This window comes from Mustela lutreola, chromosome 4, assembly GCF_030435805.1.
Source record: "Mustela lutreola isolate mMusLut2 chromosome 4, mMusLut2.pri, whole genome shotgun sequence".
NCBI classification, from domain to species: domain Eukaryota; kingdom Metazoa; phylum Chordata; class Mammalia; order Carnivora; family Mustelidae; genus Mustela; species Mustela lutreola.
In genome coordinates, this window is record NC_081293.1 from 55,473,000 (window position 1) to 55,500,744 (window position 27,745).

The window sequence follows — 27,745 nt, forward strand, 5'->3', positions numbered from 1 at the left end:
GGCTCCCTGGTTATTGCATCATCGTAGACCCAATTAAACTCATTTCGTTTGAAGATTCTTATAAGCCTCTCCAATACACAAATCACTCCCCTTCTTTAGAGCAAGTTGTTTATAGCTAATAGGCCTACTCCCCACCCGAGCTAGCCCCCTCCAGGGAAGCCTTATAAAGTTTCTAGTTGGGAACAGAAGGCCCTGAGGGGATTGCCCAATGTTGTCTCAGGACACAACCTCACAACCATAAAAACAAGTCAACACTGAGGTCTACTGGCAGAGAATCAGTTATAGAATATGCATGAACAAGGGTTAGCAGAGGTAGCCTCGGCCATACCCCAGACTATGCAGAAAGCACTTACCTGGTTAACTCATCCATAAATGGCAACCCACAGCAATAATCATCTTACAGTAGATATGCTGACCTATCTGTGAATTAGATTACTTCTGGAGAAGATGACCTCCAAGGGAAGACGCCATACAAAGTTCAGTTAACAGAAGGCTCTTCTTGAACTTGGCCCACAGGCCCCTTCTGATTAGCCTCTTCCTTTTTCTGCCTTTACCTCCCACATGTCTATCTCACACCGAGGCCTTATTTCCCAGGCATAGAGCGACCATATAGTTTATCATCCAATATGAGATGCTTTTGATACAGACCTATTCAGTTTCCCAGGACAAAAGGTATAACCAGGACTGTTTTACCCAATCTGGGACTTCTGGTCTCCATAGCCATGTGGAGCTACTTAGAGCTCCCATAACATGTCATGGGCTCTTGAATCCCCAGAATTTTGCTCTCCTCTTCTGGTTTACTTGGAGCACATTCTATAATCCATTCTTCTGTGGAGCCTTCCTCAAGACTCATAGGTGGGCTTGGGCTCTCCTTCCCCTGTGTCTTCACTGTCCCCAGCATATACCACATTCTGTCTCCATTTCCCTGGCTCCCCACAAGACCTGTAACCTCTTGAGGACAGGTATTGTATCTTTTCATCATTGTGTTCTCTAGTCTTTTCCATGTTGTAGGTACTCAACACGTCTCTAATCAATGATTTTGTAATTAGCCTGTGAGTTTGAAGAAGGTAGTTTGAAGGTAGTTTGAAGAAGCCTGAAGAGCAGAACAGGTAGCTGTGTCCACTAGCTTCCATCGTCTAAAGGGTTGTGATCACAAAGAGGACCTAGACTTGACTTATGAGACCACCAGGGAAGAACAAGAATACTAACGGGAAGCCTCAAGGAGATATATTTCAGCTCAGTATTAAGAAGAACTTTCCTGCCAGCAGGACTACACAAAATCAGTAGGCAGCTTTGAACAATAGAGAACTCCCTGCCACTAGGGCTGTTTTGTTGACAAATACTAGTCTATAGTAGGAATTTTGAGGGAAGGACTAGGGCATGTAGTGGGTGAGTGGCCTGGATACACTATCTTATACTTCGTGATTCATCCATTCATTCATTCATTCAGTGAATATTTACTGAGCACCCGGCATTGCACCAGGAGCTCAGTGAATTAGCACAGCACGGACACACCCATGTAACCACCATGCAAAGCAAGGGCGTATGCTGGCTGATGCTTGAGGCAGATTTGGCCTCTGACCTGTTGGAGCTTCTAGGTTTGCAGAAGAGATACAAACAATTGTATGAGGGGACGACTAGGGGTGGGAGCCAGAGAGATATTAAACTTGAACAAGGATGAATGTAGGAAGCTTGTGGGGTTCCATGACCTTAGATCTTTCTAGAGAACTCAGGATTCTTCTCTCTTCTGTGATGCCTGCTCTTCCAGTTGGGTGACCTTTCTGAAGGCTGGCTTAGACCAGTCTCTACCTGTCATGTCAGTTCCAGAGCTGTGAGTTCTGCTCAGCTGACAGGTAACCCAGTAACTTTGATCATTCCAGGGGAGCCATGTGTGGTCTTTAGTCATACCTTTTCTTTCCTTCCCTTGTCTCTAAAAGACCACCAGAAGGCTAGTCACACCGAGTTTGGGACAATAGAGGCACCAGCAATCCCATGGTGGGTGAACCCCCAGAGCCTGGCACACTCTCCACTTTCAGAACAGCCATTAAAGCACTAGTGGTACTGGCCACAATCCAGAACTCCGTGTCCAAAGCAGAAAAGAAATAGCAGGTGAGCCAAGAGGCATGTGATCACAGGACTTTCTCCTGCCCTGATGGGGGACAGCACTAGGATAACACACAGCTATTCACGAAATGTTTGCATGATTTGGGTAAACAATAGTAATAATAAAAGAAAAATGCCATGCCTCAAAGCCTTTGCTATGGGTCAGGCACTGTTCTGGGGTGATTATATACGTATTATCTTCCTTAAGCATCAAACAGCCCCATAGGGGCAGAATTATTATCCTTGCTTTACAGAAGAGGAAACAGAGGCCCAGAAATTGTCAAAACTTATCTGAGATCAAGTACGTAGGGAATGGCAGGCCCAAGGATCTCCAGAGCCTGTGCTTCTGGCCTTCATTCTGTTGACCTTTTGTGGGGATAAATGAAAGCCCACCAAAGCAGAATGGGTCAAAATGGGCTCTCCTGTGTGAACTCCAAAAGTAGGTGAGTAAGCCCTCAGCAGACTGGCCATCGAGCAGGAGAGGGGATCTCAAACTGAGTTCATAGCATATGCAAAGTCTAAGAAAAATAATGAACAAGAAAAAATGTCTTCTGACTCATGTTACAAAGGGATAACGACTCTAATATACAAATATTCATGTAAGAAGGACAACAAACAAATAGAAAAAGTGGGTAAGAGATATGAACGGAAATAGCAAGAAATATACACAGGTAGCTATTAAGCATAGGAAAAAAGATGCTCAATCTGACTGAAGAAATGCAAATTAAACTGGCATTGATCCCCTAAAAACTGGAAAGCCACGCGGGATGCAGCTATGATGTCCTCAAACGTAGACTATATTTGAAAAGAAGGAAGCAGAAAGTCAATGAGCTAAGTATCCCTATCAAGAAATTATAAAAAGAACACAAAGTAGACCCCCAAGAAAGTAGAAGAAATTAAATAAAGAGGACCGAAAACCTAAACATTGGTTCTTTGAGGGGAAAAAACTGATTTAAAAAAAAAAAGAAGAAGAAGAAGAAGAATCTTTGGCAGGATTTATCAAGGGGTTGAGAGAGAGAGAGAGAGATCAAATCCAGTCCACTGTCTGGAATGAAACAACGGGTATCACTATAGTTCCTGGAAACAATACAAAGATATGACCTCTGCGATACAATTGAAAATGTTGATGTTCTGGAGAAATTCCTCAAAATACCCAATGATGCCAATACCAAAAGGCAGTGATGTTAAAATTTTGTGAGGAAGATTTTACAGAAGCCATGATAATAAAAAAAAAAAAAAAAAAAAAAAAAGTTCTAATGAGCAATGAGAAACACACTGGAGATAAGTGATGGAAAAGAAAATAGAAAGTTTTGGCAAAGTAATAGAAGCTATAATGAACCAAATGGAAATTTTAGAAATAATTGTAATACCTGTAACTCAGGATTTCTCTGATCATTAATCTCCTCAACTCTAGGATTATGAGATAACAGGTCTAAAAGGATTAGCACAGTGCCTGGCACATAGAAAGTGCTCCATAAAATGTAATGTTTCTCCTCTCATAACTGAGATGTCCGAGCAGGAGGACCAAGCTTCAGAGCATTTCCAGGCAGACAGACCCTCCTGCCTTGGATGCTCCATAAAGATGATGTCAGGAGGGTTTGCTTAGCAATTATGTTATCAACCTTACAAACCAGTGTTGAAGGCATTCCCTAAGGTACTCCCTTCACCCCCACAGCTCAATCTACATGCAGACCCTGCTGTAGGGTTCTGAAGAATACAATGGAAGTGTAAGAGGTACAATCAGAAAGGGAAGGTGGGCTTTAGGTTCAGCTGCCTCAGGTCATCTGGTGGGAAACCCCCCAAAGTGGGTTGGAAGCAACAAGGAGGGACTGGGCAGGAAAGAAGCTTTCCCTTCTTTCAAACACAGTACTGTTTATTGTAATAGTAGCTACAACTCCAGAAACGTGGAAGAAGGATCTTGCAGAATGGGTTCAAAGGGATCTCCTTATTCCCCCAGAGACAGGCCTGGGAAAAGCTTCACTTACTTGGAGACCATGCTGACCTGTATGGATGGAGGAGTACTGGGGGCCAGGCCAAGATCAGGCACTGCCCACAGTGGGTCATAACCATTGTTGGAATCCCCACCCTCTGCTGGGACTAGCAGAACTCCTGAAGGAGTTGGGTTTGCCTCTAGCTTTCCTTCTTCCTTTCCTTCCTTCCTAGCCGAGGATACAGCATCAAGCACGTTCCCTTAGTTCATAGAACCAGCATGCACCCCTCACAGTGCCTGATCTTATTGTACCCTGCGGACAAAAGGTGTTCCAAGTTGAGCCTCCAAGCAATCAAGTGAATTACCCAAGGGAGTTCTCGGACTAAGGACTTATCCCACCTACATAGGCATGTAGAGTAAAAAATCCTACCTCCATCCTGACACCAATACTAATGAGCATTGTTATTACCATTTTTGAGCATCTCGTGTGCACCAGGTAAAAGACTAGGTAGCTGAATTCCCTGAGCTCATTCGTCCTTCAGAAGGACACCAGAGGTAGAGGAGACTGCCCCGTCAGACAGGCTCAGAGAAGGCAATAACGGTAGGAGATCATACTGAGTGCCTGGCATTGTTCTAAACACTTCAATGTGCATGAAATCATTCTGTCTTCCCAAAAATCCCATGAGCATGTTCATTTCTGAGATGTGATAACTGAAGTTCAGAGACATCAGGTAATCTGTCCGAGGTCACACAGCTTGCAAGTAGCAGAACTGGTATTCAACCAAGCCTTCTTACCACTGTTCCATGTTTCTGGCAACACGGGTGATTTCGAAACCCAAGGTGCCACATCTAGGAAGTGTTCGAATCAGATTGAAACCCCTGCCCAGCTAAAAACCAGAGTCTTCCCACCCCATTATCCTGCCCAGAGGAGGGCTAAAGGGAGGCTCTAGGTCACTCGGGCAGCCTCCTTCTCTCCAGCTAAGAGGCAGCTATCTTGCCAATCAACCCCCAGAAACAGGATGTGTGGGAAGCAGAGCTCTCTAGAGTGGCATCAGGCCTGGTTGGGCTGACAAAGCTGGGACCAACCTCCACCAACCTTCTTTGCCAGTTTTTCTGTCTGCCGCTTGCTGGCTGAAACCAGCCCCCGACTCTCATTGTCTTCCCCGGCCCCCACTGAAAATGCCGAGTCCCAGGTGGAGAGGGAACTTGGAGGGAACCTGGAGGGTTCAGAGGAGCTGGGGGGGGGGTGGCAAGGAGAGGGGTGCTGGGGAGTGGTTCTGGAGTTGTGGGGCAGGGGTAGCCTAGCAACCAGTGCCTTACGTGGTCACAAAGCCGACAGGCTTGCCCACAGAACCAGCGAGCCTGCCTGCCTATTGATGTGTCTTCTCGCTCCTTTCTGCTCAGGCAGCGGGGACTTCTCATACACAGACCGTAGCAGGCACTCGCCTTGGTGAGTCCACCACGGATGTCTCCCGGGGAGGAAATGGACACTAGAGCCAGACAGAGGGGCCAGGGGAGGGCCTCCAGAGGCCGAGATGCAGAAAGGGAAGGTCTAGGATGGGTGTGAGTGTTTGGACTCCTTGTGTCCAGCTGGTTGGGGGCCAGGCAGAGAGGGGAGTGAGGACGGGAGCAGACACAGCAGGGCCCGGCCTGTCCCACTCTGGAAAAGACAGGCCTGCCTGAGTCCCTGTTGACCTCTACCGCAGCTGTGGGTCATGACCCATTTGTGGCTTATAAAATCAATGTAATTGGTCACAGCTAACATTTGCGAAATGAAAACAAGAAGTAGGATGAAAATAGTGCTGTGCATGCTATGTGGCAAGGGTAAGGATTGCTCTAGAATGTTCTTGCTTCAGTTTCACATACACAGATGTGTGTGCACGTGTGTGTGTGAATCAGGATCTAGGAAGGAGTTTCTTAGTATGATCACAGTCAAAAGCATTTGAAAGTCTTTGTTCTAACGAGTACTTTTTCCTGTAGGCAGATGGGTTTGGGCTTCCAAATGGCCTGTCCTCAAGCCTGCAGCATGTGAGTGCTCTAGACCCAGCCCCCGTCACCAAGGATGCCCAAAGCTTCCTTCCAAGGAAGTTCTGCCGACTGTTTTGCTCTTTAGAGAAGAGACCAGGAGACTTAAAGGCAGGACGCCTGAAAGTCTCCCCTTTCCCGAACTCAAGAAGTGCTTGAGAGGCTGGCCCTGAGGATCTCTGGGGTCCTTTGCAGATTTTGTGACTGAGAGTTCATTTTCAGAGTGCACTGGCTTCCTGTCCCAACCCCATCACTATCCTGCACATTGGAGAGATATAGACAGATAGATCTAGAGATCTACATACTGTATGTGTGTGTACATGTATGTGTAAATGCACATGTGTATGTGCATGTGTACTCACGTGTATTTTTATGTGTACCTGTATATGTGTGCTATATATGTGCCTGTATATTGTGTATATATATGTGTATATATACATGTGTGTGTACATGTGTATAGGTATGTGTATACAAGTATACGTATATACAAGTATCTATGTGTGAACATGTGTGTGTGCTGTGTGTATATGTATATGTGCATGTGTCTATGTATGTGTGTGTATGTGTATATGCGTGTATGTGTACATGCATGTATATATGCATATACTGTATTGTGTGTGCATGTGCACGCATATATGCATGTGCATGTGTGTTCATGTGTATTTGTATGTGACCTGTATATATGTGCTGTGTGTACATGTACCTGTATGTGTGCATATGTATATGTATGTGTATGCACATGTATATGTACGTGTATGTGTGTGGTATATTGTATGTGTAGATGTATGTGTGTGTTTGTATGTGTGTATATGCAATCACGTGTGCATGTGTATGTATACATGTATGTACATGTGCACATACTATATAAATGTGTACATGTGTGCGCTTATGTACATGTATATGTGTGAGTGTTCACGTGTATTTATATGTGTACATGTATATCTGTGTGTGTACTATATGTGCATACGTACGTGTCTGTGTATATGTATGTGTGTGTATATATTATGCATATATGCATATATATAGCTATATTCAGGTCCATAGATTTAGACCAATCACAATTCTTTTTTTTTAACATTTTATCTATTTATTTAACAGAGAGAGGCACAGCGAAAGAGGAAACACAAGCAGGGGGAGTGGGAGAGGGAGAGCAGGCTCCCCGCTGAGCAGGGAGCCCTATGCAGGCCTCCATCCAGGACCCTGAGCCAAAGGCAGATGCTTCACCCACTGAGCCACCCAGGTGCCCCCAGTCATAATTCTTGACTTCAACACCTATCATCTTACATCCATGTCACCAAATTAGTTTATTTCATTTTATAATGAGCACCAGCAAAGGCGCCTCTCAAACCAAGAACTAGAACACCACCAACAACAATCTAACCCGCCCCCTCCCATCCCATCCCCCCCTTACTTTCCTCAGAAATAGCCACTAGCTGAATTTTGTGTGTCCTGTTTTCTTGCCCCCCCCCACCTTATTTTATCACATTTATGATACTTTTGCTTGCCTTTGAACTCTACCTCTAAAAAGGAATCTCAGGCTCTGGGGCTTCTGGGACTCACTTTCCTTGACCTCACATTATATTTGTAAGATTCACCCATGTTGTTCTGCGTAGCTGTGGTTCATTGTCATTGCAATATGATGCTCAATTGCCCACATGCAGCACAGCTCATTTTCCCATTCCTGCCACCATCGGACATTTGGGATGTCGCCAGGTGTTGGCTAACTTGCACGATGTTAGTCTGAATATTTTTACATACAGCCCCCGTGGTACCACCGCAAGGGCCTCCCTGGGTATATGTCAGGGAGAGGAATGGCTGAGCGCTCTATGCCAGTTCAACATGCCAATGTTCAATTTTACAAGATATTGCCAATTTTTCTCCCCCAAGTGTCTGTTCCGGTTTACACTCCCACCACCAGTGTATGAGAGTTCCTGCCATCCATCTCCAGCACTAGTATTAGGTGCACTGGCCTTTATTCTGTCAGAAAGGCTATGATGGCTACCGAAGTGAAGACCCAGTTGGCTGAACATCCACTGATGGCGTAAGACTCCGCATGTGCCCCCCGCTGCTGACCAAGGGGGTGGTGGAGGCAGGGCGGGGTGGGAGACAAAGGTGGCCAGGGGAAACCCAGCAGACTGAGGGGCCTCGCCTTCCGCTGCCCTCAGCCAGGTCCCCGTGGGTTTCTGAGCCTGAGTTTAGCGCAGGTCACACACCGGGTCCCTCCCTGGAGGGAGAGGACATGGTGACGGGGGGCCGAAGCACCTAGTACTAGAATTCCTGGGGTTTCTGAGGGATGACTTCCTCCATCACTTGGGGGGTAGGGGACCACCAGGTAACTGCAAATTTCAGAGAAGGTTTGCTTTATTTCTTTAAGTCCCAGATCCCTTAGAGGCCAATCGAGGACGGCACAGAAAACTCAGGGGCCTGGTCAGCGAAATTCTCAGAGGGTCCCGGGGCAGAGCACCTTGCTTAGCATATCCAGAGTCCGTCTCTTCTCCAGAAGGCCTCCCTTCAGCCGGGGCCAGCGGGAGAAGGGAGTGCAGACAGCACGCAGGCAGGTGGCCCCCCCAGGCCCCAGGCGGAGAGCACCCCACCTTTGGATCCTTGTTGGACTGACCTCGAGCTCCTCCTCCAGAGGCAGGGCCTGGCATCCTCAGCGGAGGGCAGGGGCGCAGGGTGGAGGTCAGACAACCTGAGAAGCTTGTCTCCAGCAAAGCAGAGCAAGAGCTTGACGCTTCCCTGCAGCGTTGCGACTCTGAAGGCTACCGCATCAGCTCTGCGTCTCCTGGGAGGGGCCCCCCGGGAAAAGGACATGCTGGCGCCATCTGACCTCGGCGCTCCAGCTTTGGCCTCTGGATGCCTGGGCCAAGATTGTCTGGGGGGCACAGGGTGGGGGTGGGCTGCCTGTAGCTGGCTTCTCCTGGACTGCCAACAGTCAGCGTGGGGACAGGCCCTTGCTGTGTCTGTGTATATAAGGTCCCTTTGCTTCTACCCAGGTATTTGGTTGAGTAGGTGGGTCTGAGGCTTCTTCCCTGTGGCTTGAGAGAGGGTTTGTGGGAGAAAACTGAGGTCTTGAGAGATTCCATCTGAATTCTTTCAAATAGATTCAAGCTCCCTGTGAAGGCATCTTAGGAAGACAGGAAGCTCCCTGGGACTAGATTGTACCAGTTGGGAGTGGACCCTGGGAGAGGCCCGACTTTGGGTGCCAGGGGGGTGGGAGAGAGATCCTGGAAACCCGCTTCAGCGTGTCTCAGTAATAGACTCCAGATAAGACCTGAGCTCCAAGCTGGGTGGGCACTGCTGCCCGGAGGCTCCATTAGCTTCTCCTTAATGTTCTCCTTCAGTCCAAGGGCTGAGCCTAAAAAGAAGTCAGGACACAGGCCGAGGAGCCATGGGGACGGCAGGCTGCAGAAAGAACTGATGATCCCAGGGATTGTGGATTTCCAGCTGATCCAAACGGCACTGAGGGCCCCCAGGCCCCAAACCCCTGGGACCTACCGCTTTGGCCGCCTCAGCCACCACTCCTTCTTCTCCCGACACCATCCGCACCCACAACGTGTGACCCACATCCAAGGTAGACCTGGGGTGGGTAGGGGCCCGGCTGGAGGTGGTGGGGTCATCTTAAAAATGGGAAAGGGAGGTGTCAGCCCCCATTTCCAAGCTGAGACCTGGAAAGGGTGGGGATTTGGTCAGGGTCAGAGAGCTCCTTGGCCACTTGCAAGCACTTGGTCAAGCAAAGACTTGACCCTGGGGACAGGCTCCAAGGCCAAGTGTTTAGCCCTAGAACATGTCCCTCATTACCAATCCTCCTCTCATTTTAGGATTCAGGGAAAGGGATAAATGTTCTGCCCCAGAACCGCACTCTGTTCTGGAATTCCAGCCAATTAATCCACTTAGCCATCTATTGAGTGTGAACTACAGGTCAGGTACATTTTAGGTGCTGGGGATATGACTGAATAAGACAGTCCCTGACCCCACAGAGTTGACTCTGGTGAGAAAGGATAGGAAACAGATAAGGTGTCAGCATATAGAAAGCGCCAAGGCTCATGAGGGGAGGAAACCTCATCAATAGCATGGCCTTGGGGCAAAGAACTAAAGGGATATTGTGGATATTGGGGGAAAAAATGTCCCGGGCAGTGGGAACACCAAGTGCAAAGGCCCTGAGGCACACATCCTGGCTCAGTTGGAGGGTCAGTAAGGAATCCGGTGTGGCTGGAGCAGAATAAGGAAGGGTAAAAAGGAGATGGGCCAGAGAGGTGATGGGGGTCCAGAGCACGTGGGCCTTGGAGGTCACCCACTTACCATTGAGCCATCTCGCTGAGGCAATGGGAGCCATGGGAAGGGGCGAAGGCAAAGAAGTGACAGGAGTGACATGTTGGCCGCTGTCTGGAGGGTGGCATGGACCAAGGAGGTAGCAGTGGAAGACTGAGCGGCCCTGCTCTAGAGACCTACAGAGGTGAAGCGAACAGGATTTGCGGACTGGTTCGAAATGAGTGGGAAAGGCAAAGAGCAGTCAAGGATGACTCCCTGGTGCTGGGCCTGATGGCTAGAAAACCAGAGTCCCATGGACTGAGGCAAAAAGAGCCCGAAGCGAGGGCCCAAGCTGGGTGGAAGCGGGGTTGGGAATTTGGTGAGGACCTGGGAGATGTAAGACTGCACAGGACTTTCAGGCTTGGGGGTGGAAGGGCAGAGTAGGCGGCTGGGCCCAGAGTTCAGGCGAGAGACCCCGATGTGGCCATTCTAGGAGGGACGCCATTGGTGAGAAGGAAGGAGCAGAGGAGGTGAGGAGTGGCCTGCGAGTTAGGAGGGACCAGCAGAATGAGGGGACCCCTGGACAAAAAGTAGAGTGTTTCTGAAAGGACAGAGTGAGCCACCATGCTCGGTCCTACCAGGCTGGTCCTTGAAGCTTTACGGTGGGCGATAATACATGGCCAGACTGTAAGGCAGCAGGGTCCTTGTGAGTAAGCGGCTCGCCATCTCCCCCAGGCTGCCCGGCACAGGCTGACAGATGGCAAGGAGTTTTCTCCAGAGGGGTCTGGCTAACTCTTACCACTCCCTGTGATTTGAGCCCAGGCCCCTCTGGTCACAGACTGTGGCTTAGCGCCCTGCCCCATGCCTTCCTCTTTACGCTGTCTGCCTCTGTGTGTTCACACCTGCAGTTCCTTGCTCTGTCCTAGAACATCAGAAGGACCCCAGTACTAGGGTTCCAGAAAGCCTGGGTTCCTATCTCACCTCCACCTGACTCGCTAGGTGAGCCTGAGCACAGCCTGTCACTGTCTGTTCTAATGTCCCTGTGGGTAGGGCCTCCGTGGCTGCGGGATCTCCCAGCTCCAGTGATCTATGGGCTTTTGTGATTACTGGAAGAAGCAGGTTCAGTGCTCTCCCTGCCCACCGCCTCCCAGTCTCCCGGGCTTCCTAGGGTCCACCCAGGGTCTCCTTCTCACGGCCTCTCACCCTTCACAGATCTCACCGGGAAGCCCGTCTGTGTCGTCAGAGACGAGTTCTCTCTAGCCCCCGTGCCTCAAGTCACACTTTTATCCCACTGCCTGATGGGGATGCCTGGCATCTCTGTCCCCATTGGAGACCCACAGTCCAATCGGGAGCCTCAGCTTTCCTCTGGTGTGTATGTGGGCAGCAACCCCTCTCCAGGTGCCTGGGAAGGAAAGAGCTCTTAGGTTGCTGGGGTCCCATGGGGTACCCTAGATTTTTCCACATTTCCTCAGGCAGCAGAATCTGCATTCTTCCCCACCCCCTCCCCAGGTCCTCAGAAATGTGGCCCCTACTCAGATTTGAGGTATTTGAGGAGTAATAACCATCAGAGGAGAGGCAGAGGCGGGCCACAGTCACGTGACTGACAGCCAGAGACAGGGATGATACTGGAAATGTTGAGTGGCTTGTATGCTCCATCACCGGGCCGTCGGAGCAGACAGCCAGAGATGGAGGGGCAGCTCTCAGGCGGCCATGGCCCTGCCCAGGCCCTTGCCCTTCCCTGCGGGGCCAAGGGGAAGCTCACTGGTGGGTGTGGGGAGAGGCCCCAGGGAGGAACCAGGACAGCGGTGTAGAGCAGAGAGGGTTCCGAGGCTCTCTGTCGCCAGCCTGCTCCCAGACCAGCTTCGCCAGGAACAGGTAGATGTCTGAGTGACTGGTACAGCACAGCCACTGGGTCTCCAGCCTGGCCTCAGTGTCCAAAGGAGGCAAAGCTGGATTAACCCGCACACTTCCTAGCACAGGGAGCCAAGCATCTCCAGCATCCCCCAGTGAAGCCTTCACAGGCTAGGGTATCAACGTCAGCCGCCCGCCAAGTAGTGACTGCACCAAGGTTGCGGGGGGGGGGGGATTCCTCCTCCCTCCCTCAAGGTCACTGCCTCCCCCCAGGTCACTGCCTCCCCCTTTCCCTGTAAGACATGAGGCTGGGAAGGCTGGGGAGGTGGCCAGGCGCTTCCCCCCGAGTGCTGGGTACCACAGGGAGGGCGGGGAGTAGGACCCCACATATCAGCTAGCAGTGTCTTCCCAGAGACCTGGAAGAAGGAGTTGAAGGACCTGGCTTCCCGGGTGGCCGTCTTCACTAAGGAGAATGCGCTGAAGAGCAAAGAGGTGGGTGTGGATCAAAGGCGCTGCCGGGAAGAGATCCAAGGGTCCATCTCTTTGTAACAAAATCCCTCCCAAGGGGGTTCCCACCTCATGGACAGTAAAGCCCGTGTCCACAAGAGGTGGGGGGCTGTTGGCCCAGGGAGGAGGGGGCTACAGAACACCGGCCTGAACGGGGAGGGTCGCGGCAAGGGCTCGGAGGAGAAGAGAAGGCGGCTGGGTGGAGAAATCCAGGAAGGGTTCGTAACAGAAGGGGGATGTGAAGAAGTGGACAGGGGAGGCGTCCCTAGGGGAGGCCTGCAGCACAAGAACACAGAAGCTGGGAAAAGCAGGACATCCTTAGAGACCGGGCTGACATGCAGGGATACGTGGGCAGCCATGGCAGGGGGAAGGGGGAAGTGTGAGAAGAAGCTGACTTTGAATGTGGACAAAAAGAGGAGCTTGTTCTTAATTTCTGAACTTACTGTAGTGTCGGATCTCATTAAGGAGGGGAGATTCACTGAAGGATTTCAAATAGGATGGGGTGACCTCATGGGTGCCATTTGCTGGTAATTCAGTAAAGACAATTGGAGGCAGCCTGGAGGTAGCTGGAAAGGGACTGAGGGCAGGTGTGGCCCTTGAGACGGACTCTGGCTCCACCCTTGTCTGGGGCAACAGAGCTCTCACGATTGCTTTGCGGCTAACTCAGTGCAATGCTCACAGCAACTCAGTTAAGCAATCCGGGTCTCACTTTTCTTATCTTGAAAATGGGGAAAAGTATAAGGGTGCCCAGGTGGCTCAGTCAGCTGAACATCCAACTCTTGATCTCAGAGTCCTGGGATCGAGCACCACACTGGAGTTCTGTGCTCAGCACGGAGTCTGCTTCTCTCCCTCTTCCTCTGCCCCTCCCCTGCTCACACACAGGAGCTCTCTTGATCTCTCTAAAATAAATAAACAAGTAAATAAACAAATAAAATAGGATGTATGCCCCAGTCTACTGGGTTGCAAGGGTAGGAGGTCTCAGGCCTCGTACCCACAGGCCTGGCTCAGGAGGGTTTCCCAGGGCAAAGAAAAGATGCCAAGCTCTGGGGGACAAACTTGGGAGCAGCTGACCTGGGAGTTAAGGTAGGCGATGGGGACCATGGCCCAGGATACTGCTTTCAAATCTGTGATGGGCTTGGGGGAGGGGAAGGAAGGAGGGTCTCCCTAGGAAGAAGTACGAGGACTTCAGAGGATCACCAGGGGCTCCAGCATTCAAGTTCCAGGAGGAAGAACTTTGGCTATAGAGGGGCCCCTGGCTGGGGAAAGGAGTCTAGAACAGGGTGGGCTGGCCTGGTCATCCTCCTAGTTTCCTGCAATGTGGTGATGCTGGGATTTCAGGAGGGGAGCGAATGCCCTAGAGGTATGACTGGGCCCCTTCTGCCTTCTTCCTTGAGCCGCGCCCCCTGCCCTACCGCCCCGCTCTCTCTCTCTCTCTCTCTCTCTCTCACTGCCTGGAGTCTCTGGCCACTTTGCCCCCAGCAGAAGGAGGAACCTCAGCGGGAGCAGGGGGCAAAGTACTCAGCCGAAACCGGGAGGCTCATCCCCACTTCCACCCGAGCCGTTGGTCGCCGCCACTCTCGCCAGAGCCCCCGGATTTATCCTTCTGGCAAAGATGGAGGAGCTCAGACCATTGTCCTGCGGGATCAGGAGCTGCTGGTGAGGCCCTGGGAATGAACGCTGGGAGCTATGGCCTGATGGAGGTCTGGTCTGAGGGCTGAGAACACGGGGGTTGCTGCTCCCAGGCTCCCAGCAATCCCAACTAGGAGCTTAAAAACTTCAAAGTGTGCTTTAAAGTGTGGCCTCTCGGGGCGCCTGGGTGGCTCCGTCAGTTAAGCGTCCAGCTCTTGATTTTGGCTCAGGTCATGATCTCAGGGTCGTGGCATGGACCTCTCCACTTTGGGCTCCATAATGGGGTGGAGCCTGCTTGGAATTCTCTCTTTTCCTCTCCCTCTGCCCCTTCCCCCACCTCTCCCTCCTTAAAAAAAAGAAAAGAAAAAAGGCAGCGTGGCCTCTCCTGGGGACACATGTACCTGAGACCGTCAGCCTCAGGAACTCCGGACCTGGGAGTCCAGCCCCCGGATCCAACCCCCTGTTGCATCCAGGTTTCTGTGGGAGGCTCTCCCTCTCTTTGAAGGCCTTCCCCGCTCAGGGATTTAGTTCCATGATCCACCCAAGCCAGGAGCATGAACGGCTTGTCAAGAAGGGCTGTTCCAGCTGTGGCGCTGGAGGAGTTCAGGAAGGGAGCCGCTGTGGCTGAACGGCTGGAGAGGAAGGTCCTGCCTAGTGTTGTTTTCCAAAGCATGCCCTGCTCTGCCTCGGGCTGCAGCCAGCCGGGCCAGTCCCAGCACGGTCTTCCCACACTTGGAGGGGTTTGGTCTCTGCTACAGTGATGCACAGACTCACCCCCCCCACCCCCCCGCCGCCCACCACCTGCACAAGTTTCCCAGTCAAGGCCTGAGATGAGTCCTTGCCCCTTGCCAGTGGCTTAAAGCTATCTCACAGTCCCTTTCCAAAAGCATCCATGTTCTCCAGAAAAGGTTACACACAGCGCCAGTCTCTCAACACCCTCCCCGTGACCAGCGCTTCCAAGCCTGCAGTCCTTTGGAGAACTGCACGGCTCCGCTGAAATGGATAGCGCAGGCAGGGCCCAGAATCCCCATTCCACAGACGGCGAGGCTAAAACCCTGCCCGGTGACATTCTGTGGCCCAGGCCCCCAGAGAGGGAGCGGCGTAACTCGAACTAGAACAGCACTTTCTCCACCATAGGGCGGCCTCAACTTGCCTGGAATTAGGTTCTCGGGTCCTGTGGGGAGGGGGCCCAGGGCAGGTAAGTTGGACGCGGAGAACGGAGAAGGGCCCAGGGGCAGACCCAGGGTGGGAGTCACTGCAACAGGTGGGTATGTGGGACCAAGGGGGTGCCCTAGGCGGCAGAGGCCTGGGAAGATTCTCAGTCCGGTTCCCACTCTGCTGAGAATGAGGCAGACTTGCTGGGGACCGACAGGCCCCTCCAGGTCCTGGGAATACCAACTGCCAAGCACTGAGGGGACCCCACTTTCCTAGGACTCCAAGGGTTCCACCTGCTACCGCGAGCCCCAACTCCAGCCGGCCGTAGCCACAGCCGCCATCAGCAGCTCGGCCTAGGGAGCCCCCGTAGCCTGTTCGACACAGAGCTGGCTCTCCCCCGGATGACACTTGCCTGGAGATCACAGGGGGAAGAGGGTCGGAAAGTGGCAGTGACACCCGAGGCTGAGGAAGCAGCTGAGGAAGCGGCTGGGTGTGAAGTGCGCACGCCACTGGGGGAGATGGAATCCCAGGCCCGGCAGTCTGCAGAAACAGCCAGCCCTGAGCCACAGCCCGCCCACTCCGATCACCCCACCTCTATGCTAGCGTCTCCAGACCCTGGGAGCTCCAGGGAGGGGAGGCCTGTGGGGTTCCTTAAATCCCCAAGCCCAGGACCCAGGGATCCGAGACTCGGTGCGTCTCTGAGCAGCTGCGCGGCCCGCTCACACTCTGCCTTCCCAGTGAGGGACTCTGGGGTACCATCAGCCCACACGGGGTTCAGGGAGGAGGCATCCACACATGGGGTTCAGAAGCGTGGTTCTGCCGCACTCTCCCGGCTGGGTCCTCAAGACTCTTCCTCCGGGACTGGTGGGACAGAAAGTGCTCTGTAAAGTGCGAAGTCACGGGGCAGGGACCTTGGTGGGGACCAGTGGAGCCAAGCATGTGGCTCTGGGAGCCCACGTTGTGGGGGCGGGGCCTGTGCTGCTGGCTGGGACGTGCCTACCAGACCCGCTGACCCGGGGCCTATCCTCCTGCCCGCAGATCCTGGAGCTCCTTTGTCAGATCCTGCAGACAGACTCCTTGAGCGCTATCCAATTCTGGCTTCTGTACGCTCCTCCGAAGGGTGAGGACACGGCAGGTGCCTGGGGCTTTCTCGGACTGGAGGTTGTTGAGGGCCTTGTTCTCTGGATATCACTCGGCTCCCACCCAGAGCCATCCCCCTGGGCTGCTGCTCCGTTTTGGAGCCCCAAACTAGCATTTTCCAACAGGACGGTCCCCCTGCTCCATGCTCCTGCTCCTGCTCAGCAGGATTTCCACACCCCTGCTTCTCAGAGGGGGCTTCAGGCTGACCACCACCCTGGACACCTTGCAGGGAGAAGTCCAGAGCTGTCTTCAGCAGACACCCACTGCTGTGGGAAACATGCACACACAGGCACAGCATATGCACAGGGACACACGAGTGGACGCACATGCACACACTGGGATGGTGGATGGAAGGTGTAATCAAGTGGGGGGTTGAGGAGTGCTGATGGGAGCTGGAGGGAGTTGGGGGGGGGCGGGGGAGGGGAGGAGACAGGTCCCCAGGGGGCTTTCCAGAGAGAGCCCAGAGGCATGGCGGCTGGGCCAGAGAGGGCCAAGGACAAGGTACAGGCATGTGATCTTGTGGTGAGAGAAAGGTGGGGAAGGGTTGGGTGTTCTGCACACACATGGGCCAAGACAGAGAAGGCCCACCCCCCCCCCCCACCAAAAGGGGACCTGGACGCAGAATGTCAGATGGTTAGAGAGAGCTATCCTGGATCAGGGTTGGGCAGAAGAGCTGGAGGCCCTGCTTCCAGCCTGTCCCTTATGGGGACAGGACAGCGTGGGTCTTGCCACTGAAGACCGTGCTCCCCGGCTATGCTTGCAGAGAAAGACCTGGCCCTGGGGCTCCTGCAGACAGCGGTGGCTCAGCTCCTTCCACAGCCCCTAGACTCTCTCCCGGTGGAAAAACTTCTCCATCAGCTCCACGAAGTCCAAGAACCTTCTCAAGAGAGGCAACAACCACCCTACAGGTGGGCTCCACTCCCCTCACCTGCCCCTCTGCTCCCAGAGCTGCTCCCTCACATTCATCCACCTGCCCTCCCAGGGGAGGCTGGGGTGGTCTGAAAAAGGAATCCGGGCGCTGGCCACAGCCTGGGCTCACTGAGCCTGTGCTGGAGGAGGAGAAGGCCCAGTCCCTTCCCTGGGGATTCCCAGGTCAGCCCCTGCTACAGCCCAGGCTTCCGTGGCTGGCTCTGGGGGATGCCCTAGGGGCGCTCTGTGTCAGCTGTAGCAAGACAAGGGCCAGAGGAGCCACATGGAGCCCTCCTGCTCTCAGTCTTTGGGAAGACAAGTAGAGATGGAAATCTAACAGGCAAGTAGAAGTCCCTTACCAGGGATGTTACATGCTTCCTATGGCTGGAGGACACAGGAAAAGGGGCGAGTAGGTAAATCCTCACAAAGCAGGTGTGTAGGGCCAGGTGCCAGTGACGGATCTGGCAGTAATACATGCCCACTACGCTGCCTGACCCTGGCAGATGTCTCACGTATCTGCAGCCCACACAACCATCTGTGGAGGCAGCGGTACACCCCCATTTTACAAATTGGAAAACTCGGGCTAAGCCACCACTACATGGAGGCCCAAAGTCACCCGAGGGGTTCACCCTGGAGCTGGGATTCAGCCTGGGACTAGTCTCACTTCCCAGCCCAGCAGCACGCAGATTTGCAGGAGACCTTGTGGAAAATGCAGATTCTGGAACATTCTAACACAGCACGTTGGGGATGAACCAGGGGCTGTGTCATTTTGACAGTCTCCCAGAGTTTTTCCAGTAGAGCTTGGGGAACGCTGCTGGGATTGGTAGAACTGGAAGGAGCCGATGAGAGGGTGCGAACAGTCAGAAGGGGAAGGCAGGAATGGGCTCACTCTAGGGAATGCTGAGTTTGAGGGTGGTTGCAGCTTGGGGGCTGGGGCTTGTGCTCATTTAGGTTTGAGGGCCTGGGTTCTCGTTCTGACCCTGCACTGGGCTCTCAGGTGTCTCCCTGGAGCACTTCCCTCCCCGCCCCACCCTCCCTGCCACTGTGCCCCAGTGGGCTCTGGCCTCACCTTCCCAGCCTTGTCTTTGTGTCCTTTATAGCCAATCCCCGAAGAAGACAAAGACACCGCCCCTACCCAAAGGCGACAAACCAGGTAAGATTCCAGGCAGCAGGTCATCCTGGGCACTCCCCGAAGCCCACCCTGGCTGTATGCCCAGGATTCAAGGACCCTGGAGATAAGGCCCTGTCCCAGGAAGCTTCCCGTTCTGTCCATTCATCTCTCCACTCATTCAAGAGACTTCCTTAGCAGCTATGAGCTAGGCTCTGGGGAAGAGTCCAGATGGGCTCCTGTGGCCACGGGGCTTATGAGGAGGAGGGCAGCCAATATAAACATTTGAGGGGGCCAGGTACCAAAAGGGGAAAAAAAAGGTAAAGTGAGGGACAGTAGGGAGGACTGGCAGGGTGGAGAGAGGGCTCCTTAAGCCAAACAAAAGGTAGGATCCAGCCCGATGTGGGTCTAGGGAGAGCCCAGAAGTAGGGCTCTCACGTGCCCGGCGTGTGGGTGAAATCACACACAGGCCAGGGTGCCTGGGGCCTTGTGGGTCAGGACAGAAGTAAGAAATGAGATAGGGTAGGTGGGTGGAATCGGTGGTCCCATGCAGAGGGCGTGGGGGTGCCCTGGAGCCTTATGAGCAGGGCCTGGGGGGACCCGTGGCGATCCAGTAAAGAATGGACTGTCGGGGGCCAGGGGGGGAGACCAGGGAGGAGGCTGCAGCATCATCCTGGTGCCTTTGGCAAGGGCAGAGAAGAGGACAGCTACCTGCCATGTATAATATTCTCCCCCACTAGACTGTAAGGGATCCTAAGGGGGCTGGCTATCTGGCCCTCTAGGTATTTTTTGTCTGGATGGAGAAAGGGAAGGGGAGGTGAAGCTCTGAGAAGGGGGTTGGCTCCTTCCAGGTCACCAGCAGAGCCCAGAGCAGAAGCTGGCCTTGACCCACATCTTCCTGGGGTCTTGTGGGGAGAGCAGGTCCACCCAGGTCTCCCGAGCAGCTCCCAGCTAGGAGCCAGGCCCCTCCCTGTCCTCTCCTGACGGATGTCTTCCCTTCTCCCAGAGTATATCGGAAGAGCACAAGTTCTTCGGATGCATTCAAGCCAGATCGCAGAAGAGAAAGCCTCACAGCCAAAGGCAGAATGCTGAGTCCGAGTCCCTTTGCCCGCCTTGCTCAGGAGCTGCCCCCTGGTTTGAGGCTGTTCTCAGCCCTACCGTCTCAACAGCAATACCGACTTGCCTATCACACGGAGCCCATTAAAAGGCTGCCTTCCCTTTAGGAGGACAATTCCACTCTCCTCTCTGTAGTGGGTCTGTGCTTGGGGGCTGGGTGATTCCAGGAGCTGGGATGGGCTGTGGAATGGTCCCATTCCCTTGGAGAAAGTCTAAGCGGTAGAATACAGCACTTAGTGTGTAAGTGGTGTTCTGTGTTCCTAACGCGTTCTATGTTCCTAAGAGTTGAAGGGCAGCCTAAGGAAGAAGTTCTGTCCCTTCCACGCCAAGACACACAGGGTTCCAGGGAGGCTAGAGCAGAGGTCAGGAACCCACGGTCCTCTGGAAAGTAACCATCCATACCAACACTTTAGTTCCTTGCAGTACCATATTCGATTCTCCCAAAAGTTCTGTGCAGCAGACTATGAGTAGCATCACTCCCATTTTACAGATGAATACATTGAGGCTCAAACAGTGAATAACTTGTCCAAAGCCACACAGTAACTGGCAGAGCCAGGCCCGAAATCCAGCATGTCTGGCTGGGGAACCCCCTCTCTCCCCCACCGTGCTCTCCTGCCTTCCAAACAGCTACCGTGCCAAAGGTGGCTGCACAATGGTGGTTGGCAAGATCAAGGAGGAAAGAGACCTTCCATAAATGGGACCCAGCTGGGGTTTTGCTATCCTTTACCGTCTAGAGAAGGTGGCCTTTGATGCTCTGGGAAGTCCAGAGATGGCTGCAGATTCTGTGGAAAGCCGGGATGGGGAGACATGGGAAGAAGCATTGGGGTTCCTGGTCACCTGTGGCTCTGAGTTCCTACTTCCACTGAATCAGGTCCCTGGACTGTGGCTCCCTCCTGTGCTGGCAACACAGGTCCAGCTCATAGCAGCTCAGATGGATTTGGTCCCTCCGGGTTTTCTCAAAGACCCCATTTGCACAAAATCTGTGTGTACAGCCAGCTTCAGCCCAGATCAGGGGCTGGATGGGGATTCACTGTGAATCCAGCCAACAGGATCTTGTCAATATTAAACCGCCGTGTATTTTTCAAGTTCCCCCTCCCACTGAGGATGTTCCCCTGGCTGCAGCATCTAACAGCCACATGCCTTGTCATCTTGCAGGCTGTCCTCCCCTGTACGCACTCCCCTGTACGCACTCCCCTGTACGCACTCCCCTGTACTGCCCCCAGTTCGCCCCCAGTTTGCCCCACGAAAGCCCACGTACATTGTGTTGTTCTTCTTTCTCATTTTTTTTATTGTGGTAAAATCCACGTAACATAAAATTTACTATTTTGACCATGCTTCAAGCATACAGTTCATACATTGTTGTGCAAACATCGCCACCATCTGTCCACAGAACTCTCTGCATCTTGCAAAACCAACTTCATGCCCATTAAATGCGAACAGCATTCCCCCTCCTCCACCGCACAGCCCCCATCAGCACCTTTCTACGCCCCGTCCCTATGAACAGGACTGCTCCAGGCACCCCATATCAGTGGAGCCACAAAATATTTGTCCTTTTGAGACTGGCTCTGTTCATGGAGTAGGATGTCCTCAAGTCTCATCCATGTTGTAGGAATTTCCTCTCACATTTAATTTTTTTTTTCAGACCCACCAGCCCCTCAAGGCCCATTCCTAGAGTCTCCAGCTTCACGTTGGCCTATCCAGCCCCATCAAGGGGCTGACCTAGAAGTCCGTTCATGGAATGGTCCTTGAGCTCTGCCCCCCACCCCACCCCTACCCGCTGCCGTGGTGGCTAGAACAGTCTCTCCCTCCTCCATAAGGAATGATTTTTAAGAATCCACACACTAAAAAGTCCTGGAAGATATCTGCTTCTAGAATAAACCATACTTGTTGGCACAAACAAAAAAAACTTGGCTCTTCTGGTCATCTTTCCAAGTCCCCTTTAATTGCTCAGGAAGTATGGCCGACCCATTAACATTTACAGCAGCGGGTTCTTGTCAGTTTCTTATTCCAAAGGCTGCTGAGCCTTTGGAAAAGTAACATGTTGAAGTTCACAGATTAATTGATTTCACTTTTGCAACTCCCTGCAAACTCCTTGTGTCACTGCCCAGCCTTTGTACCCATTGTCAGTGCACTTAAAGACACAGCTTGCACACATAAGGACAGTATGGCAAAGAGCCCTGTGATACACACCCATGGGACAGTGCCATTGTGCAGACATGTGGACGGTCGAGCTGGGCCTGCACAGATGACCTGACCTCGTTCAGCACTCACGATAACCTGTAAGGCAGGTGTCCTCACCCACATCTTACAGGTGGGAAATCCGAGGCTTAGAGGAAAAGTAACATGTTGAAGTTCACATGGCCAGTAAACAGTGGATCGAATCCAGGGTTGTTGGGCTTCTCAGTCAGTGCTCCCTTGCCACCTTACCAGCCACTCTCCCCACCTCCAGGCTGCTTGTCTCTCATTTCCAGCCACTCACCCCCCTCCCCGCCTCCCGCTTCCTCTTCCCCTATCTCTCAGATCAGAGAGCTTGTCAGGGTTTCCTCTCACTCACTGACTCTCTTCAAAGCCCCTCATCAGGCCCCCATCCTCTTCCTAGGTTTTAAGGGAATTATTGCTAAATCCCAGGGAGATAGCCAGCTGGGGGCACTTGAAGGTTCCAGACCTGTACACGGGTCAAAGTTGTCATTGGCCTTCTTGGAAATGTGAGCGGCGTCCAGCCTGCCTTCCTCGTCACCTGCCCCAGGCCACCTGTGCCCTCAGATCCTACGTGGGTTGGAGGCCAGACTGGTTCCCGGGCTGTGGCCCCTAAAGGCTGTGCAGTCTCTATGTGTTGCTTAGCAGCACTCCCTGGTGGCAGTGGCTGGACACCCATTTGGCCATCATGGCCACCTCTAGGTCACTCTTAAGTTTCTCCTGGCTCCAGACCTTGAAATTTCTCCCTACCTTCTGCCTGTCTGCCTGAAGCATGAGGACAGATTGTTCCTTTCCAATCTTCTCCCAGATGGCTCTGGGTCCTTCTTGGGATCCAGTCTTCTTAGGCACTGTGGTAGCCATTGTTTGGGGTTGTCCAGATGTCCCCCATCCTCTGTCCAGGGTGGGCCTGAACCTAGCTCCATCCAAATCACAGCACCCCATCCCTGGGCACAGTGACTGGTTCCGGGGTAGGATAAGCATGTGACCCAAGCTGAGCCAATCACAGACTCGGACCTGGCCGATCCTTGGACTTGGCCAATCCTTGGTCTTGAGGTGGAGGGAGAGGAATATTGGCCTTTACAAGATGCCATCATTGGTCATCATCATTCCAAGGGGACAAAGCATCAGTCACACCTGCAGCCCCTGACTGTCCCCCATGCCTCCCTATTATATGTGTCCCTAAAATTACTTCTTACAGTTGATTTGTATGCATTTTTAACATAACACTTAGCATCTTACCCATTGTCAAGAGTCCAGTTCCCTGCTCATACATGCACACTGTGCAAACTTCACCACATCAACCCACAGAACGCTCACGTCAGACACGAAGATGGCAGAGTTGGGCTAGAATCTGTGTCTTCTGCCTCCCAAACCAGTGTTCTGTCCCCTACATCCTCCTGGCCATTTAGCAAGACAATCAGCTGAGATGATGCCAGAAGATCCCTCGAATGTGCTAGGCCCCTTGGGAGCATCATTAGGAATGCCAGATTCTTGCCAAGTAGACAGCAAAGTTAAAAATTTCTGGTAGGGTTGTCCATTTGGATGCTTAAGACTTTTTGAAATGTTTTGAGAGTAGATGGTATAAACCAAAATTTAGAATATTTGGGCTGTCATCCTATTACACCATGGAAAAGACTAAAACCTGAACAACCTTTCTGGATCAACCTATCCCAGTTGGCTTAATTGTGAAATGTACGTCAAGGGCCCTCAGAATGTGATTTCGGTACATTTTTCATTCAGATGCACTTCTGGAAACCAGGAGTTTCCTAAGAAAAACCAGGTAAGCCAAAAGAGATTTACCTTTCCATCATTTTTTATGATACCAAAATTTAGAAACAATGTCAATTTACAGTACTAGAGGATATGGTTAAATAAGTGATTATCTAGCCATATGATGGGGTAGGAGGTATCATTGAGAATGAAGACACACCTCGACATATTTTAGGTTGGAAAGATCTCCTCCTCCTCCTCCTCTTCCTCCTCCTCCTTCTTCTTCTTCTTTCTTCTTTTTAAAGATTCTATTTATTTATTTGAGAGACAGAGAGACAAGCCAGGGAGAAGCAGACTCTCCACTGAGCAGGGAGCCCCATGCTGGACTAGATCCGAAGACCCTGAGATCACAACCTAAGTTGAAGGCAGACACTTAACCACCTGAGCCACCAGGGGACCCAAGATGACCTTCTTCTTTTGTTGCAGGGCTAGAGGGGGAAGGAAACAAGTTTCCGGTGGCATGCATGGTAACGCCCAGGTGTGTGTGTGTGCAAGTGTGTACATCCGAGCACAGATCTGCATATGTCTAGAAGGATAACTAAATGGTTAACAGAGGCTACTGCTAAGTAGAAAAACAGATTTTCTTTTCTATTTTATGGGGTTTTTAGATACGTTTTCAATAACAAGCTTGTAATTTCTTGTGTAAATTTTTTAAAGAAAAAGACTTGAGGTGTAGGCCCTGGGATTTCCTAGACAATAGGAGCTGGGTCCCTGCCTCCCCCTTCTCTTCCCCATACCCTCAAACCCGGCACACCTCTGCCTTCCCCCAAGCCCTCTGGCACCTGAAGTGAGGGAGGGAGCAGATACTTCTCAGAACATCCCTTGGGAGTCTCGATCAGATACTGCAGAATGCCCACCACCTGCGTGTCTCTGGTCCAGGGGCTTAGCCAAGTCCTTTCACCCCCTGGCCTGCAAGGGACAAGATCCAGACCCTCTGGGACCAGACCCATGCCTGGGTTCCTGTCCAGCTCTGAATGCCTTCCTGGGGGCAGGTCCCTTTACTTCTCAATCCACCAGTGTCCACACACAGAAAGTGGGCAAACATACAATGAAATTATTTCATGAAAGCACTTTGCAAACTGGCAAACTGCCAGCGTCAGACCCATGGACAGTATTAATACATGAGGTAGAAAGCAGCATCCCAGACCCCTGATCCAGGGCCCTACCCTGCATTCAGTTCCATGTGGCTCTGTGGCCCTCTGTCCTGCTGGCATGGCATTCCAGGGCAGACATCCTTGAACTGTCCCAACTCCCATAGTCTACAGATTTCTGGAGCTCCTGCACACTGAATCTTGGACCCCCTGCTCTATCCCTCGTGTTAACCCAGATGCAGAATTTGGCTCCTACATAAATTGCAATGAGGAGTCCAATCGTGATGTGCACAGGGGATCTCTGCATTTTACATTCTTAAGGTGGCATTCCTACCATGGTCTCCCCATGGCCATCTCTCCATCAGCTCTGTAGGAGATCTTAGAGACTATCCTTGCTTCGGAACAGAAGCTCCCAGCCTTTGGCAGTCTTAGTACTGGGGGACACTGGCCTTGCATCCATGATTCCCTAAGTGGCATTACCAAGACCTGTCCCTAAGAGGCCCCTCCCTCTGTCTTATTCTCAGAGACAGACAAAGCAACCCCCCCGGTTCCTTTTCCCTAGGATTTGCTGCTGGGCCAGGATCTCGATACCTCCAAACTGTGGCCCATCAGAATCCTTACAGAGCTGAGAGCCTCTGTTACTGACCTGTACCCTTTTCCACGTTCTCTAACCCCACAGTGTGACCTCGTCCAAGGCCTCCCCTGCTCTCCCTCCCCTGCCCCTTCTGGGTGGGCACAGCCACCTCTGCTCAGTCAGAGGCCTCCCTGGGACCACCTGCAGAGCTCCTGGACATCCACAGCCCTGGAGCAGGGCACCCTGCTGGAGTCACTCCTGTCTGCAGCTGTCCTGGGCCCTAGGGAGGGACAGCAGAGAAGTGGGCTCTGGTGAGCCAGGCCATGTCCCTGCTGCAGGCAGGCACAGCAAAGTGACAGAGACTGAACCTGCTGGAGGGCCACCTCTCCGGAGCTAAGCCCCTCCTCTTGCATCACCCTGAACACAGCCAGGGACAGAGCTGGGGGACAACTTGGGCCGCAGTCCCCTTGGAGCACTTCCACACCTGCCATGTCACTGACCTGGTAACGCCCAGTCTCGCTCTGGCTCCGGGCATCTCCTGTTTTCCCTATCCAGAGCTCCTTCTTCCTTGGTGGCTTTCCTCCACTCAGCACATGGCTCCTTCATAGTCATTCCTCAGTGTGTCACAGTTGGAACGGCCCAGAGAGGCCATGTGATTTGCCCAAGGTCACACTGTGGGCTCCGTGTCAGTTTTCTGGACAGTTGGCATGGGACTTTTTTTTTTTTTTCCCTGAATTCCTTGGCCAATTTGTTTCTTTTCTAGGGCTGCCATAACTCAAGTCCCACAAGCTGAGTGACTACAACAACAGGAATTTATTGTCCCCCGTTCTAGAGCCCAGAAGTCTGAGAATGAGGTGTCAGTGGGTGGATTCCTGCTGAGGGCTGCGTGATACAGTCTCTTCCAGGTGCTCGCCTTGTTTTTGGTGGTTCGATGGCAATCTCTGGCATTCCTTGGCTTAAAGATGCCTCATCTGATCTCTGCTTTCATGTTCACATGGCCTTTCTCTATATGTGTGTCTCCATATCCAAATTTCCTCTTTTTATAAGAACCTCAGTCACGAGGATTAGAGCCCCCCCCCCAACTCTGGTATGACCTCTTGTTACCTAATTACATCTACAACAAGGCTATTTCCAAATAAGGACACCTTCTGGGCTACTGGGGTTAGGTGTTCAACGTATGAATGGGGGGACACAATTCAACCCACAACACACGTGTGAGGTCTTCCAGGCCCAGCTCGTCCTCGCTCTCAATTCACAACCCACAGTGTCCTGCACTGGGCCAACACACATGACTTAGGTGCCTGAATTTTAACTGTCAGAGCCCCACCAGGCTCCTGCCTGGGCCATCTGCTCCCCCTCAACAGCTCTCTCCCTGGTGGCCATCCTTCCAGCTTCCTCATAAGACACCTCAATAAACTGAGAGCCCTCACACCTGCCTGCCCAGCCCTATCCTCTACCCTGAGCTGCTGCCTTCCAATGTCTCCACTTCAGGGCTCCCAGTATCTCACACCTTGTATGTCCGCCGGGTAGTGCTCTTCCAGCACTGCCCCTCACTCACCCAAAGGCTCAGCAACCTGGGGGATCCCCTTGACCCCACAGCCAATCCATCTCCACCATCTGACTCGCACCTTCACCATCTGACTCTCAGACCCACTTCCGTTGCAGGTGACCTGGTCCAGGCCAGCAACATTTCTGAGCTGATGGCAGCGTCCTTTCTCCCGTCTTCCTCCCTGTTCCCTGCAAAGCCAACTTGAAAATGCAAACCAGATCCCATCATTTCTTGGCTCCACACTCTGCCCCAGCCATAAGCCCAGCTGTGGCCATCATCCCATTTCTTTGTGAGGGCCTCCTCTGGTTCTCTCCCCAATGATGCACACGTCTCTGGATGGTTGGGGAGTCAGTCCCGTTCCCATTGCAGAGCACCCACTCATGCCGTTCCCACTGCCCGCGGTGATGCTCTTCTGGAGCTTGCCTGCTGCTCCTTCTTCTTTTCTTTCTTTCTTTATTTTTTTTTTTTCAAAATTTTGTTTATTTGACACAGAGAGAGAAAGATCACAAGTAGGCAGAGACACATGCAGAGAGAGGGGTCACGCAGGCTCCCCACCGAACAGAGAGCCCAATGTGGTGCTTAATCCCAGGACCCTAAGATTGTGACCTGAGCTGAAAGCAGAGGCTTTAACCCACTGAGCCACCCAGGGGCCCCACCTACTGCTTCTTCTTATGCTCGGGTCTCAGCACAGTCACTGCTCCCTCCAAGAGACCCCCTCTCATCCTCCTCAAGAACAGATGACCTGTTTCTTCCTCCTAGACTTCAACAATCTGTAAGGACCTCCCCAGCTTCATTCTTAATGTGTTTTCCATCTGCCTTCCCCATCAAACTATAAGCTCCA

The 27,745-nt window shown here is 52.4% G+C and overlaps 2 protein-coding genes across 8 annotated transcripts in view; one reads left to right on the forward strand and one right to left on the reverse strand.

Moving 5' to 3' along the window:
• SGPL1 (sphingosine-1-phosphate lyase 1) overlaps positions 1-5,291 on the reverse strand; it is a 68,206-nt gene extending 62,915 nt beyond the window's left edge. Inside the window, exon 1 of the mRNA XM_059170012.1 lies at positions 5,130-5,291. The gene's annotated coding sequence lies outside the window, so the exon portion shown is untranslated. The remainder of the gene's footprint in view (positions 1-5,129) is intronic.
• A 71-nt stretch (positions 5,292-5,362) lies between these two features.
• Positions 5,363-19,948, forward strand: TBATA (thymus, brain and testes associated). Of its 7 annotated transcripts, none has more exons than XM_059170016.1 (13): positions 5,363-5,483; positions 6,018-6,061; positions 7,946-8,099; positions 9,403-9,632; positions 11,522-11,677; positions 12,573-12,652; positions 14,150-14,323; positions 15,434-15,494; positions 15,728-16,141; positions 16,490-16,571; positions 17,355-17,499; positions 18,601-18,653; positions 19,615-19,948. In XM_059170016.1, exons 3-13 carry the CDS (start codon positions 8,050-8,052, stop codon positions 19,829-19,831), a joined length of 1,662 nt encoding a protein of 553 aa, XP_059025999.1. In that variant the 5' UTR covers positions 5,363-5,483; positions 6,018-6,061; positions 7,946-8,049; the 3' UTR covers positions 19,832-19,948. The 7 variants fall into 7 exon arrangements, with proteins under 7 accessions (XP_059025999.1, XP_059026001.1, XP_059025997.1 ...); XM_059170015.1 differs by having other exon boundaries at positions 5,380-5,483; positions 6,014-6,061; XM_059170018.1 differs by lacking the exon at positions 6,018-6,061 and having other exon boundaries at positions 5,370-5,483.
• Positions 19,949-27,745: the final 7,797 nt, after the last annotated feature.

Bases quoted from the DNA above. Each gene is read 5' to 3' on its own strand.
- TBATA (XM_059170014.1), top strand. From the start codon at position 5,410: ATGTGTCTTCTCGCTCCTTTCTGCTCAGGCAGCGGGGACTTCTCATAC. The intron at 5,484-9,402 runs GTGAGTCCACCA...GTTCTCCTTCAG, and splicing joins CGTAGCAGGCACTCGCCTTG to TCCAAGGGCTGAGCCTAAAA. The intron at 14,324-15,433 runs GTGAGGCCCTGG...TCTCCACCATAG, and splicing joins TGCGGGATCAGGAGCTGCTG to GGCGGCCTCAACTTGCCTGG.